The 14774-nt window shown below is 38.4% G+C and overlaps 1 protein-coding gene across 2 annotated transcripts in view; it reads right to left on the bottom strand.

Moving 5' to 3' along the window:
- Positions 1-657: 657 nt before the first annotated feature.
- Positions 658-14774, bottom strand: part of SULT4A1 (sulfotransferase family 4A member 1) — a 30704-nt gene continuing 16587 nt past the window's right edge. Inside the window, exons 2-7 of one of the 2 annotated variants that reach the window (XM_040596635.1) lie at positions 13560-13690; positions 12052-12132; positions 11795-11921; positions 8481-8575; positions 6918-7056; positions 658-2322 (exon numbers count right to left, since the gene is read on the bottom strand). In XM_040596635.1, the coding sequence (XP_040452569.1) occupies positions 2210-2322; positions 6918-7056; positions 8481-8575; positions 11795-11921; positions 12052-12132; positions 13560-13690 (686 nt within the window). In that variant the 3' untranslated portion in view covers positions 658-2209. Of the gene's footprint in view, positions 2323-3981; positions 4106-6917; positions 7057-8480; positions 8576-11794; positions 11922-12051; positions 12133-13559; positions 13691-14774 lie in introns of those variants that run through there. The other variant, XM_040596637.1, reaches the window with a different exon arrangement.

Raw genomic sequence — 14774 nt, 5'->3', positions numbered from 1 at the left:
TTAGGCAGCCAGTAAGGATGTATTGCTCATACATCCTCGGGATTAAGTGACTTAAGTAGATTTTTGGTACTAATGAAATTTTCTTCTGACTCTAATCTGCAGGAACTGTGGGGTGATTTTGTCTTCTCTGTGGCAAGAATGATTTCTCCTACTCCTATCTTCGTGCAGTTTGTGGGTTTTGGTCTCCTATATGACACAGACTAGTAGGACTCCTCAGCATGGAGTTGCTTGAGAGGTGTAAGATAGAAGTGTGTAAAACCTTGCATGGACTGAACAGTGACTGTGTCGTGTGTCATAATGCAGGAACACAGGAACACCAAATTACACTATCTGGTGACAGTCTCTAAGCAAACGAGTCCTTTTTCGTACATTGTGTATTTAGATGAAGAACTCCTTGCCATGGGATGCTGTTAATACCAGCATGAAGGGAAGAAAAGCCTGCAGAGGGCTATTAAACCCAAAGGTGCTCACAGAGTCCTGTGCTCTCTGCTGTACTCTGGCACAGGCATTAGAGTCAGATGGTCGTTTGAGTTGATGCCAACTTTCTGTGGTTATTTTGTCTTAAGTTAAGAGATGAGGGTAGGGGAGAGGATCTGTGGCTTGTACAAAGACCACCTGGCCCGACTAGGAGGTCTAGAAAATCAGCAAACCACAATGCATGGAACACATCTTTTATTCAATAAGCAAGCAAGCACAGAAGTATAATGTGTAGTGCTTAATATTCATACAGTACTAAAAATATAAAAATAGAAATAAAATTTCACCAAAAGCATTTTCACTCACAAATATACAAGGAAAAGTGCTGTCAAGCCACATCATGCTACACCACTTGCCAGTTGCTGAACTGACAGTTAGTTTCCCAACAGAACTGCAACACTAAAAATCTGCTAGTCCTTCCTCACAACTTTTGGTGAGCCTGAATATTTGACTAGCAAAAATGGGCCTCCTGCAGCTGAGAGCCTAAAAAGCATAGATGTCATTACCTAACGGAACAACAAAATAATTCTGGATAATTTTATAGTGATAGTAGCCTGCTTCAAGCTCTTTGTGTACCTGTCGTAGAGAATAAAAAATTTACATAAATAAACTTGAATCCTGATTATAATCCAGACCAGTCATGGCTACAATTATGGAAACTATTCTGCATGAATATTTGTGCAATACTCCCACCTGGTGGCATGTTTTTAAACTCCCTTCCTTCAGTGCTGCAGTTTCCTCTGCCCGCTTACTCTCACAGGCATATTCATCTTCCACTTAGGTTTGGAGTCCAGTAGCACAAACTGCAAACAGTGCTAAGCACCCTTAACTTCCAGTGGAACTAGAGGACATCCAGCACCTTATCTTACTGTAGCTATTGGGTAGAATTCACATCTATGCAGGAAGGTGACGTGGGTCAGAGAGATTCCTCAAGAAACACCCTGCACCAGATGCCTTGCTTTTAAGCCCCATTTTGAGGACTGAATTAAGAGTCAGGGGCTTAAGAAGCTTCTGTTTGCTGACCTTCAGCATGGAGCAGAACTTCATCTATCATGAAGACAGCTGTGTGCTGTCTTCCATGAAAGCACAGGTGGGTTTGGGGATTAGTGTGACAATCACAGCTGTATTTCTTAACAAGACCTGTCTTGCAGAGTATGCCAGTGCACAGAACCTACTCAAATCATACAGATAAGGGTGTGCAGAACCTAATGTGAACCCCACTTGTATCAGTTACTCTTTTGGAATGGGATTTATTTATACTTGATATACCTGCTATAAAAATAAATGTGACGATTAACCCCTGAGATCATTCTAGCATAGTTTTGGCCTGTTACTTGTTTCCCTCTGAAATAATTTTTTATTTGGTTTACGGACGTTTATTTAGGTTCTAGTGAAAAGGTTTTATAAAACACATTAAATAATGTGGGGCTGAAAAGGTGTACATTCTAGTTGCATATATGATACATACCTTATACGTCTATAATACATTCCATAACAGCTGAATATTCTAGCATTGTCTAAGAAGTTCTTGCATGTGGATGAAGGATTAAAATACTAGAAGATAAACAGCTGTTTAGGATCAAAGATAATTGTATCTCATATGGTTTACTTAGATTGTTTTTCTTTCTTTAAATCTTGTTACACATAATAGCTACAGTAGTTTGTCCAGCAGGTAATAAATGAATGCATAAAGCACTTCTAGCTATATTTGGGTATCATATGCATGCATTTTTTATAAATAAAAATCAAATGTGAGGTCACATTTTCCCATCTTCTGTTTATAAACTAAATCAAATTTCTCATTCATTGAAACAGTGAAGATGTCTTTCCATAGCCCAACTCGTCCTGAAACACAGACAAGGAACACAAGTCAGAGAGTGGACATCACGGGACACCAAATATCTACAGTCTTAATCATGCAGAGCATGAAGTATCATCTGTGAGATGCTAATCAGTCTTAGTTTTCACTGAAAGTTCAGCAACACCTAAGGCTGTTCACTGTCTTATCCAATTCCCCTGCTACAACCCTTGCAAAGCCTTAAAATAGCCTTAAAGTGAGTACCACACACCTTGTCATCTCTATCAGCTGAGTATTATACAGGAAGAAATCAGATTTTTGTGAGATTTTGCTTTAGCCTTAATCAGAAACGAATACAGATTTTGGTTTGGGTATTCTTTTAAAAATGGGTTTCTGGTTTCAGTGCAAGCTATGGCTGTTTAATAACTTCAACAGCTAACAATAATACATTTCAAAATTGCTGTGCCTCCAGCATACACTGGTTAGAGAACTATCGGAAAGGCACATGGAATGCGAGGCATTAAACCGATTATTTTATTCTGATTATTGAGATGTAATATTATCATTACTGATTTCTACTATTTTATGTTTACAGATAAGACATGAATTTACATTTCTCAATATGGAGAGAATTCATGGTTTAATACAAGTGCCTGGATTATATCTATGGAAAAGATAAGTGCTATGCACACAGTTTGTGCCATTTAAATTCTAGTTTTATACACAATAGGAAGCTTTCAGCAGATGAAATACGGACACTGAACACTTTATCCTTGTATGGAGTATTCTGCTACTTTACTGAACCCAATTAGTAACATAACCTGATGACACTTTTGAACCCACCAGATAAAGGTTGTGGCCCCCTTAACCACTGTTTCACTGCAGTGCAAAATTTGTTTAGCTCTGAGTCATCCAGGGTTACTTGTTGGTGAATAAGTCTCATGGAATAACCAGGCTGAGAGGCCCAATTCTCTTCTCATTTATGTTAGATATAAATAAAGACAAAATCCAGGCTTGTTCAACTGGAATAAATGAAATGAGAATTGGGACTGTGCTATCAGAGAGTTTAATCATAACAGCAAGAACAAAACTACATGCAGGGAGCTTAATTATGCATTTGATGCATAAGAAGAATACCCATTTAATTTAATTACCATTGCTTTTTATGCAGCAACTCTATAATTGCGTCCAAAGACAAAACTGTCTGAAACATCTACAAATTACATATTAACGTGATGGTGTAGTACGTGTGGCGAGGGCCATTACATGAAATCAGGATTTTCCTATAACTCCTGAAGGTATGATAGTGTTCTGGTTTGTTTTCAGGATCCAAAGATCAAAAGAACCTTAAACTGACTGAAAACACAACATTCATTGTTTTCACCAAATTTCTCCTGTATAAAAAAAAACATTAAGGAAGCACTTGCAATCATAAACATCTGATACCAATTTCCATTTTGCTCTGGGAACTATAATTGCATAAAGTACAGCACAAAACATAAAAGCCTGTATTTCCCTTTCAATAACAATAATAAAACATTTTCTTCCTCTGCTTACGAAAGATAAGCCTTTTATTTCTGAATCTCCCTAACAACGTGTGTGGACAAATGACAAGTTTTATGAAGGACATATGCAGTGGATTATTTGTAGCATCTTTTTTTTTTAACCACATGAACTGATAGCTTGTCAAAAAGTCACCCACCTGGTTTATGATTTGTATCATGCAACTGTGTAAATTATGATGTGATAAGTCAAATATAAGTAACATATCTAATCATTGTTCTGCTTTCACAGCAGCTCAGGGTTATCTTCAGAGTAAAGATCAATGTGCTAAAAGGAAAAAAAATGAAGAACTAAAATAAAGCAAAATAAAGTAAATGTAACTAATGACAAATTAAAAATATTTAAAACAAATTACAATAAGCTGTCATGTTATTGCCACCATTCTTTGTCACAGAAACTAACAGAGAACGAACAAAGCACTGTTAATGAAGCTGCATTCTGAAGTAACAATTTGTTGTAAAAGCCAGACAGCAAAAAAATAAAAAAAAAGAAATTCAAAATAAGGATATTTTTAATAAAAAGCACACAGTGAACAAATGACAAAATATTACATTAAAATATTAGATTAACTGCTCCCTTCCTTCTCTTTTACACAGCAGAGGCTTCTTTCTGAAAGGTTTGTAGGTGGTATAAATAAAGAGGCTGTGCCCCTTGGCTGGGAGGCTGCAGGCTCCCCTACAGAAAAACGAACTAACACCATGTACAGAACAGTACATGCAGCAAAAGTCGGCATCACTCTGTTTATCTGGATGGAGATGAACTGGCCAGCAGAGACAGCAGTTAGCCTCTCTCCCTGTGGAAGGTCTCACCAGCAGCTCTGTTCTCTCTTCTCTTGTATTACAACCTCATCTGTCTTTTACAACCACCCTTCTGGCTTTCACTGGACAAGGAGAGGGGATTTTGACTGTGCATGTGGCAGTGCTGCTGCTCCACAGACCTCCAGATCATGGAAGTTAGGACAAACCTAGGTTTTTGTGTCACATGCAAGTCAATGGAGGAGAAAGCGGCTCTGTTGCTTGTAAAATCTTGCACTGACATAGAACACTTCATCCAAGGCCCTCAGAATGTTTTACCGAACTCATTATCTTGTCTTCATAGCAGAGAAGTGGGTTGCTAATCAGTTAGGCAATGTGCTGTAACATCCTACTGCAAATGAGATGGTGTGTTGTTTTCACACAAGATACAAGTTGTGCTACATGATGAATTTTTAGTTGGAAGCAGTAAGGGGAGGTTAGGATGGGAGTTGAAAGCAAGGTAACTAAGAGCAGAAAAAGACACCATTCAGTGAAGAATTTACCAGAAACATATAGGGAATATATCAAGTCTTTCAGTGACACTATAAACTCCTTTGTCTTCTTTGGAATTTTACCTCAAGCCAGCAAACTTGAGATATTTATTTCAAGAACTCATCATTACAATAACATAAGTGAACTGGGGCAAAAAGATGTGCGACATCACAGTTATGATGGAGTCTGGTTTCCAGGTCCTACTGTAATAACTGGAGTGTACAGCCCCTACAGAACATACTAAAAGCCCTTCCATACCGGGTGTGCAAAGTCACATACAGAAGCAAGGCGGTGCAAGCAATGGCTTTTTTCCACATATGACATTCTGAAATGTTTGTGCCAACATACAAACAGGACAAATCATACTGGGTCAATTATTCTGATGATAGTTTGAGCCAAGTAATGGAAAACTGACATAAGGGTCTGCCAAGAAAGATACAAAGGTAGTACAGAATACCAGTGAACTTGCTTTCATGGGAAAGCAAACCTTCTTTCAAGCAAACCTGACTGAGTGTTGGTAAGATAAAGATTTCAGTTTGACTGAGCGAAGGTGAATGCAAAGATACAATAGACTTTTGTAAGGCATGCAATTTTAGTGTTTTTTTAACAGAACCATATAGTGTCAACAAAATGCATGACAAATGAATAAACAGCTGCCTAACTCAGAATTAGTAGTCAAGAAGGACGGTCAATACTTAGTATTTTTATCAGAGATTTGAAAATGATTATAAAAATTGGAGCCGATACAATTTGCAGATCACATGAAGGTTGGCTGAGAGGTAGCATGGAAAAGGCTCCTACACAGAAACTTCAGAATGAAGTACTCTGGTCACGATCCCCAAGTAAGAAAATAAGCTGTAAATCAGTCAATCAAAATCCTTTGAAAAGGCTTTGTGGTCATGATAAACACATGCTTCATGTATGATGCTGTATCAAAAAAGTGCTAACATGGTATGGATGGACAAAAAAGGGAGGGAAAGTTCCAGTTAACACTGGATTAAACTAGTGGATAGTGATTTTATGTCTGGGTAAGGCATTTGTGCGGCTGACATAGGAACTGACCATTTTGATCTTATTCCCTCATTTTAAAAAAGAGACGTTAAGTGCTGTAAAGCAGCCTACAGAAAATAATTTGAGGGAGACTTACTGAGTTCCCTCTTTTATGCTCATCAGAAAGACAACTGAGAAAGGACTTGATTTCTTGACATTATTAAAGGACATATGTATCAAGAGATCAAAGTGCATTTCAAGTTCCTAGAGAAAGGCCTCATCAGATGCATAAACACCTAGAAGCTAAACGCATTTTGCACAGCTGAGGTAGACAATGAAAGTTAAAAGCTCATAAGGAAAACTACAGGTCCTCGTTGTTTCATGCCTTCAAATTAGAATTATCTGCTATTCTAGAAAATCTGATATACTTAAAAACAAGGGCTGAGGCCAGGTTAAACTGTATGAAATTGTGTGGGCTTTGACATGCCAAAGGTCAGGAGCGGTGCGGTCTTCTCAGCATGAACAGCTCAACCTGTTCAAGTAAGCCAAAGACTCTCCAACAGAGTGGTCTGCATAGTGTTGAACACAGACTGTTGATCTTGGATGTTTCCATGCTTTTCAGTCACTTCTACCTAACTATTTCAAAACAAACAACCCCCCAAATAGCACCAACAGTTGGTTTACCTCCTATCATTTACACAGCAATATTTTGCCAACACCTTAACACATCCTGAAGGTTACTAAGTTGTCAGTTGCTTCTTGCAACATCCACAATAAGAGTGTTACTGTGGGTTTAAACATACCCCTGCCAACGGGAAGTGCTTCTGCATTACAGCACTGATCAATGAGTTGATGGCAGTGTTCCACCATGGATTCCAACTGTGCTTTGTCGTAAGAAACTCCTAAGAACCTCACCAGTTGCTCAACCATTGTTGCTAGGTCCTGTAAGAGAGTATTTAAAAACAGTTTATTTTACAATATTTTAAATGACCTTTTTCAATGAGTTTAAATATTTCAAAGTGTTATATCCTGATGAGTGTGAAAAATACAAATGCAGAAGTTGCAGAAACACCACTGTCTTACAATTTTGCCACTTTCCAATCCGATGAAAATAAATAGATACCAAGTAATTAGGGTAAGGTCAGCAGAGAACATGGTCATATAAGCTCATCCCTTCAATTATTAGAATGGAGAACTGCAAAGTAATTGTGATGCTTCCCACTCAGACAACACCACACCCTTAGCCGATGACTTTGGAATACTAGTTTATTTTGGAGGAATTAAAAGTTACTTTTTTATTCTGGTAAAATAAATTACCACAAATGTTTGAACAGCCCTTCCTTCATCGTTAGCTTCTGGGACTGCATTCATGTAGATGGAAAGGATCTAGTGAGGTGGCCTCTGAGACTAAACAGTCATTAATTTATATATCCAAACTCCAGGGTTCCTCAAGTATGAGTAAGACTCCTGGAACTGTAAGGACAAAATAGCAATATTTATCAGGAAGCAGAAAGATACTGTAATGCTACCAGATTTCAACAGTATCCTTCAATGAGCACAGCTAGGAATATATCTTTATTCAAATCCACTGGTTTGAAATAATTTCTTCTAAACTTTAAAAATCATTCTGACTGTATTACATCTTTTAGCATCCCACTCCATCAGAAGGCTCAGTAAAGCTGAAATTGTAATTCACCCAGCTTTATGGAGTTCTACTGGGATTTTGCCTTTTGGAGGTTTAGAGATAGGAGCTGGGATGTTCCTATGTTGGCATTAATTTTCCCATTGAATAAACACTTTGAAGTATTTTCATTAATTCTTAAAAATACACGATTGCAATAGGAAATAGAAACTAATGTTCCATGTATTATTTCCACTATCAGCCAGCATACTATAAGGACCCGATAATTACGGTCACCTTATGTTACACAATCACCCCTAATTGTTTTCAATCTTGTTTCACAAAAGACAGTAAGAACAACCAAACTATCAGAATAAATGCCAAATATATAGGACAAAATACTGATGCTATAGTTTTTTTCTCATTGATACAGCACACACAGCAAGACATTCCTTTTAAATGAATGCCCAGGGCTGAGTGTAGCCAGCACCGAAAAGTTACACACCTCTGCCTCCTCCGTGAGTACTTCGGTGCCTATGAGATACAGGCAGGTTCCCAAGTAAATTACTAAGTTTATGAAAGTGCTGAAAGTCCACAGAAGCTATTGAAAACCAGTACTTTATACATGGCATCAGACATTAGGGAGCACAAATAAGGACATAAGCAACAAATTTTGTATTTTATGTATTTTAAACAGTACGACGCTAGACATAATTAAAATACCTTTTTGCTACATGTAACCTACCTTATGCATATCTTCATACTTGAGAAAAAGTACATTGGCATCCATGTGATGCTCCCAAAACTCCTGCACGTGTTCAAACCATGAACCATATCCTACTACAAAGACATTGATTAGCATAAGGAAAATGAACATTTTTGTTACTAAGCCTTTTCAAAAAGGAAAAAAAAAAAGATAAAAAATAAACTGGAGTGTTTCATAGCCCCAGAGAACAGTATCTGGTTTTGACACATTGCCATGCACAGCAAGGAACTTAATTAAAAAAGTTTTTCTATCAGTTTGGAATATTCAAAAGAACTGATTTACCATAAAATGTTCAACAGAAAATGCCACCATACTTCATAATGAACCTCTTGGAGCTCAGTATCAACACCACATGACTACTGAATGGAAATTGAGCCAAAATAAAAATTACACAGATAGATTTGCAGAAGGCAAATTTCCAGTGGCTCCAACCTGCATGAGTTCCTGCAATTAACTGCAGCTTCTTTCACCTAGAAGCTAGACACAGCGTTTGTGGAAAGTTCCACAGTGCATCCTCCATTACGGACAAAGAATGGCTAACAGTCATTTCCTTTCTTAATTATAGTATTGAGGACACAGACCTATACAAATGCTTCACTGTCATTCCAAAAAATGGAGGATGTACTGACAGAATATCCTGTTTATCATTACATCTTTTGCTCCCCCCCGCTAAAATCTAAGACCCATTCTCTTCCATTGTGAGTTTCTGAACGCTTCCACACAACTTCTGTAGACATGCCAGAACAGTTTCAGTTATCTCTATTGCACAATAAATCCAGACTACAACCAGATGCCAATGAGGTGTTGAGTGCTCCTGAAAGCCCAAAGGGATGTGATGGGGTAATCACAAGTCATGAGCAGGCCCAGCATGCAGGATTGCTAATGATGAAAAGCTTATGCCTTCTACCTGCTGCATGCCACCAGCAGCTTGTCTTCGGTTCCCCATACCATTTCATGGGGTTTAGGACTTGAAGAGAAGCTGAGGTGCTATGCTGGGAGAGCCTGTGCTCCCAGCACCGCTGAGGCAGTGGTTACTGGAAGTCTTAACTCACCCCTCAAAACTTTCCTCCTTGTTTTTCACTTCCCTGATAAAATCCACATTTGTACTGATTTCAGTCAATTTACATGTGTCCAGCAGAGGTTCAGACACTGGTATTTATTATTTAGAAACCATATCTTGCTGCCAACGTTGCCAGAAAGACAACACAAACAGATATGCATTCTGCATATTTGTTACCAGTGATAAATTTCCCCAAAGTACTTCAGATAATCAAGACAGGACTTAAGCAAATATGGTGAGCAGTTTCTCACATTCTTTCCCAATATTTTTTTGGTCAATTTTCTTTTCAGCAAAGTGGCTATAGAAAAATATTAGGCTTTTTAGTTTTGCATTTTGAAGCCACCTTTTCCCTTTGAAAAATAACTGTTTAATTTTGGTAAGTGGAACATTTTCAACGGACAAAGAGGTCAGTTTCATAGGAAAATTATTTTAATCAGCTGACTCAGTTTCAATTGTTAAATTATTCCTATTCCATACATCCCTAAAGAAATTCACACATAAAGCTAACACATCAGTCAAGCAAGAAGCGTTCCTAGCTGCTCTTAATGGTGCAGGGGAGAACCCATTAAGATCTTAGCACAGTTTACCTATGCTTTATGCAAGACATTCCCTTAAGCTTTAGAGGATAATTCCAAAGAATTACACATTCGAGGCTAATCCCTATCCACCCGTATGCTTTCAAAAAAAATAGCTAATATACACTGGATTTGTTTCAAGGTGGTCAGGTATAAGGAGGGGTAAAGAGTGCGATTGCATTATTTGAGCTCAGTGCTTCTTCCTCTAACAGTACTTTGACTTCTTATGAAGTTTTTTTTGCTGCTGCATTGCTTCCATGAGATGAAAACATTTAGCTAAATGCTACATTTACTGCATTACACAACACTCGATTTGCCCAATTATGGACACAGAACATGCTGTGATGTTTTACTAACTCTAGGAGGTTGTGATAAACCAGCTGCTACAAGATATAAATAACTCTTGGAATACTTATATGAAAAAGAGTAGAGAACCTTCCTCCTATCTTAGAAGGCCTTATAATGTGTCTTCTTTATATCTCTGGTCTAGAATTTCCTGATCATGGGCTACAAACAAACATCCCATTCTCAGGGAATGCAAAAGAAAAACCTGAAAGTGGACTGGAATGGAAGGAGAGCATTAACTTTCCCTGCACAAACTTGCAGGAGAAAGTAGCAATGGTTTTTAAGGCCTGTTAAATAACCTCCATTGGTAGGTTTTTATGTTTTTCTTCCCTTCAGTATTATACAGCTCTTTCAGCATCAAGTCCTGCAAATTCCAGGCTGAAGGAACGTTTGCTGCGCTGGATGTAGAGGAAATCCTGCTCTCAGAGCACAAGGCACCTGGTGAATTCTTAGTGTCAAATTATGGTATTACAGGGAAGATTTTGTAGAGAAATAGAAGGCAGTAAAAATGTTCTCTTCCCAGCTAGAAAGTGTGGCAATCCATCGGCAAAAAGCCCAGTGGCAGCCAGTTACGCGAGAACATGGGGCTTGCCCTCCCTCTAAGATTACTGAGCTAGTGCAATGGAGCTACTTAAGGCAGTGCAGCCTGAGTGGGATCACAGTGGGTGGGTGGGTCATCAAAGAGCCCTCACTCAAAGGAGCTCCTGGGTGAGCAGCTGTTGTTGTAAAGCAGGTTACTGCATTCTCATACAGCCGCAACCGCCTTCTTACAGGGGCTCACGTCAACTTACTGATGAACTCCAGATCAATCTCATGCAAAGTAGAGGGTTTTGTGTGTTAACTGGTATCTTGCAAGGGACAAATCTTGAGGTTTTGGATGAAATCAAAATATTAAAGGGATACTAGGAAAAAAAAAAAAAACAACCAACAAACACCTGAGGAACAGAAAGACTCCTGAGAAGTAGCTAACAGTGTGGTACAACTAAAATCAAATGATGCTGGGATACCACTTCTCACAAGGTACCTGGTAACTTGCAAGCTGAATTTTAGAAAAATAGACCAGAGTTTTGCCTGAGCTAAGCAAGGAACACTGCTGAGCCCATGGGATCAAATATTGTAAGGTGATTATTTTTTATTTACAAGGCATGGCCATTGTTTGCATGGACAACTCCACGCAGCGCTATCTGTAGCAACCTCCTTGCTGTATATGCAAAACAAATGCACCTTTATCCAGTTCATTTCTGTACTTGCAGAAGGAATGCAGAGATGAAAATAAATGTGTAACAGCGTGTGCAGAGAGAACAGCTCCTTACACTTGTCATTCATAAACCTTCTGCAGAACTCCTGAAACGTTCCTCTGTAACTCATGGTCCTTAGGGAGCGGTGAAACTGGTAATAAGACACCACCAGGTCTTTGGGGTTGCGAGCCATGTATATTACCTATGATGGGGTGGGGTGTAAAAGAAAAATAATTATCTTATTGAAAGCTTTTCCCCCACCCTGTTTCCCAAAGCACTTAAACAACTGCTGCCAATATAGTTAAAGAAACATGATTTAATTTCATTTTTACCTTTGAATTGCCATTATGGAGGTCCGAAGGCAAAAAACGATATGGTAGATGGCTTTTTATGAGGCGAGGAGATGTCAGTTCCTAAAATAAAGCAGACATGAAACACTTCTTACTGTGCATTAGTTTTTGGCACATCCTGAGCTGTCCTGAACTGTCATACTTGAGGCTCTTTAATATACTGAGTCACATTTACAAATTCACTTCTTAAATTAATAGGGGTCTGGGACTAGTAATTTGGTTGGGGAGTTACATCTGTTTTAAATATCAGAAGGCTGGATAATGTGTTGGGGGGGTTGTTGGGTTTTTTTCCTCCCTTTTGCTTTCAAGGTACTTCCATTTGTAGGACCTTTTCAGGGAAAGAGTAAATAGCTGAGGATTCTTAGTGTCAAACTAACTTTGTTTCTACTGATACTTCCACCAAAATTCCTTGAGAAATATTAGAAGCTCCGAAAACCCCACCCCTAACTTCTTCACTTCAAAATTTTACTCTTGCAATTTATTTTATCCTCAGAATTGGGCCCAGACAATCCAAAGGTTTATCTGAGTGCATGAACATCTTTCAGAGTTATTCTTCTGTATTTTGAAACAAAATTGTCTTATGACACAAATCATCTTCTAGTAGCTAAAAACTGCATAAATCCACATTGGATCAAGTTGCTATCACACAGCATAGGTAGCAACATGCAATCTCACACTAAACCTCTCACTATTGCCAGCACTTCTTTGCGTCAGGGTAGCACTGACATCTCATTGGACCAGGCATCACACAGATGAAAAAGAAAAGCAACTTCTGACCCCTAAATACTCTTGAAGCTGCGGTTATCATTGACCAGAAGCAGCTTAAATCTATTCATGCCAGCCTTAGCTAGTGCAATTCAACAAGCACTGTAGCTGTTAACAGGATGGAGCCCAGTATTTTGCGTAATCATTCCAAGATATGCCTATATCAGAAGTAGTTACAGCAATGAAAAAAAAAAAATCACACTTACATGCCATGCCACTAGTCTCTAAGTGGTTCTTAATAGTGTGGCAGTCATTTCATGCAGAACATTTCAGACTCCTCAAACTACACCTACAGAGTCTGTAGATCCAGAGATCATGGGTCTCTTAAGGATTTAGATGTATAAATTCAGAGCAGTGGGTCTACAGATCCATAGATCTCTGTATTTGTAGTTCCTCTTTTGCAAATTCAGGGAAGGAATCAAAGCAAATTTGCCTCATTTGGACAGCTTCTGTTTACGTAAGCAAGGGAGCCCTTGAACTTTTATTCAGAAAACCCACTGGCAATATATTTAGGACATGGAGAAACATCTAGAGCATTACATAGATTATAACAAAGCTTGATAAAAGCAATTTTAAAATAACCTAATAATACTTCGAATCATTCCAACAAACCGAGCAAGTCCAGTGATGAAAAGGACAAGGACAGGATGAAATGAAATGCTAAATATGGAACCGAGGAAAAAGATATCCAAATGCTGAAAGACTTTCTTTGCAATAAATTGTACCTTGATGATGTCCAGACCAGGCTGAGGGTACTCTAGGACTGGAAGTTGTTCATCTATATTCATTAGTCCAATCTCATCTGGATCAGCTCCCTGACTCACTAGATATACCACTTCCTGTAGCAAGCCTGTGCCTGCATAAACCAAACAATGAAAGAGAACAGATTGTATTACAGTTCTTATCTAAACAGAAGCATATGAAGGGAGACCTAGACATAGAAATAATGGTAAGTTTTGACCTTAACATCTGCTGCGGACTCAGTCTGTAACTACTGTTTTAACATAGCATGTCTGCACCCTTAGTTTTGTTTTAAAACACATGCAGATCTCCTTTCACGTAAAAGACCTGAGATTTTTCTTCAGTAATAACTTAAATATGTTGCTGTCTCCAAATAATTTTACCTGTGAATTGCAAAGCATTTTTAAAGAGTTCTTCCCCTGTGAATGTTAGCTAGGCAAAATACTACTATTTCCATTTTAGAAATTAAAAAAATGAAGCAGACAGATTATACAAGTTCACAAAATGCCATTAGTGGCCATACTGGGAAACTGCCAGTGTCATCTATTCTAAATTGTAGTCAATGCTGCTGTTATGCAATGATTTCAAAGTCTATTTATACCTCCACATTATGGACTGGATAAACCACTGAATGCATCAATGCATAGTGAGTTAGTCATAAGCTTTAGAGGCCTCAGTTACATCTCTCTCCAGTCCGAGGACATTTACAAAGCAAGCATTAGCTATTATAGCCTTAATACCTATTAATTTTCCAAAGTGCAGTTATTCCAAATAGAAATTTGAACAGGGAAACTATTTCAAATGACTTTACCTTCAGGCAAGTAGGAAACTTTTACAACAGGCAAAGGTTCAAAAGTACCTGACAGAGGCTTATGAAGAGAAAGGCAGAGGCTTTTGTTGAGACAGAGGAACAGAACAATAAGAGAAAAAGCGAACTATCAAGGAAGAGACCCCACAGTTTAGATGGCAAGTCACACAGGCCTGGGACATCCTGGATACTGTGACACATGTGACAGACTGATTATTTAAGAGTTGTGAGCAGTAAGGAAAATGAGACCAGGATTTATTCTCTCATGTCACCTAAAGGAACCAGTAATTGTTCCAGAACTCTTTAGAAAGCCCAAGCCCACCTCAAGATCTCATGTCCTTGGAAAGATGAGCTGCAAATTCTGCGAGCACACTTTTGTTCCCATTTTAAC

The sequence above is a fragment of the Falco naumanni genome, chromosome 5, assembly GCF_017639655.2.
Source record: "Falco naumanni isolate bFalNau1 chromosome 5, bFalNau1.pat, whole genome shotgun sequence".
In the NCBI taxonomy this organism is placed as follows: Eukaryota; Metazoa; Chordata; class Aves; order Falconiformes; family Falconidae; genus Falco; species Falco naumanni.
The sequence above is the reverse complement of the archived record's forward strand: the minus strand, read 5'-3'. Positions and strand labels throughout refer to the sequence as shown.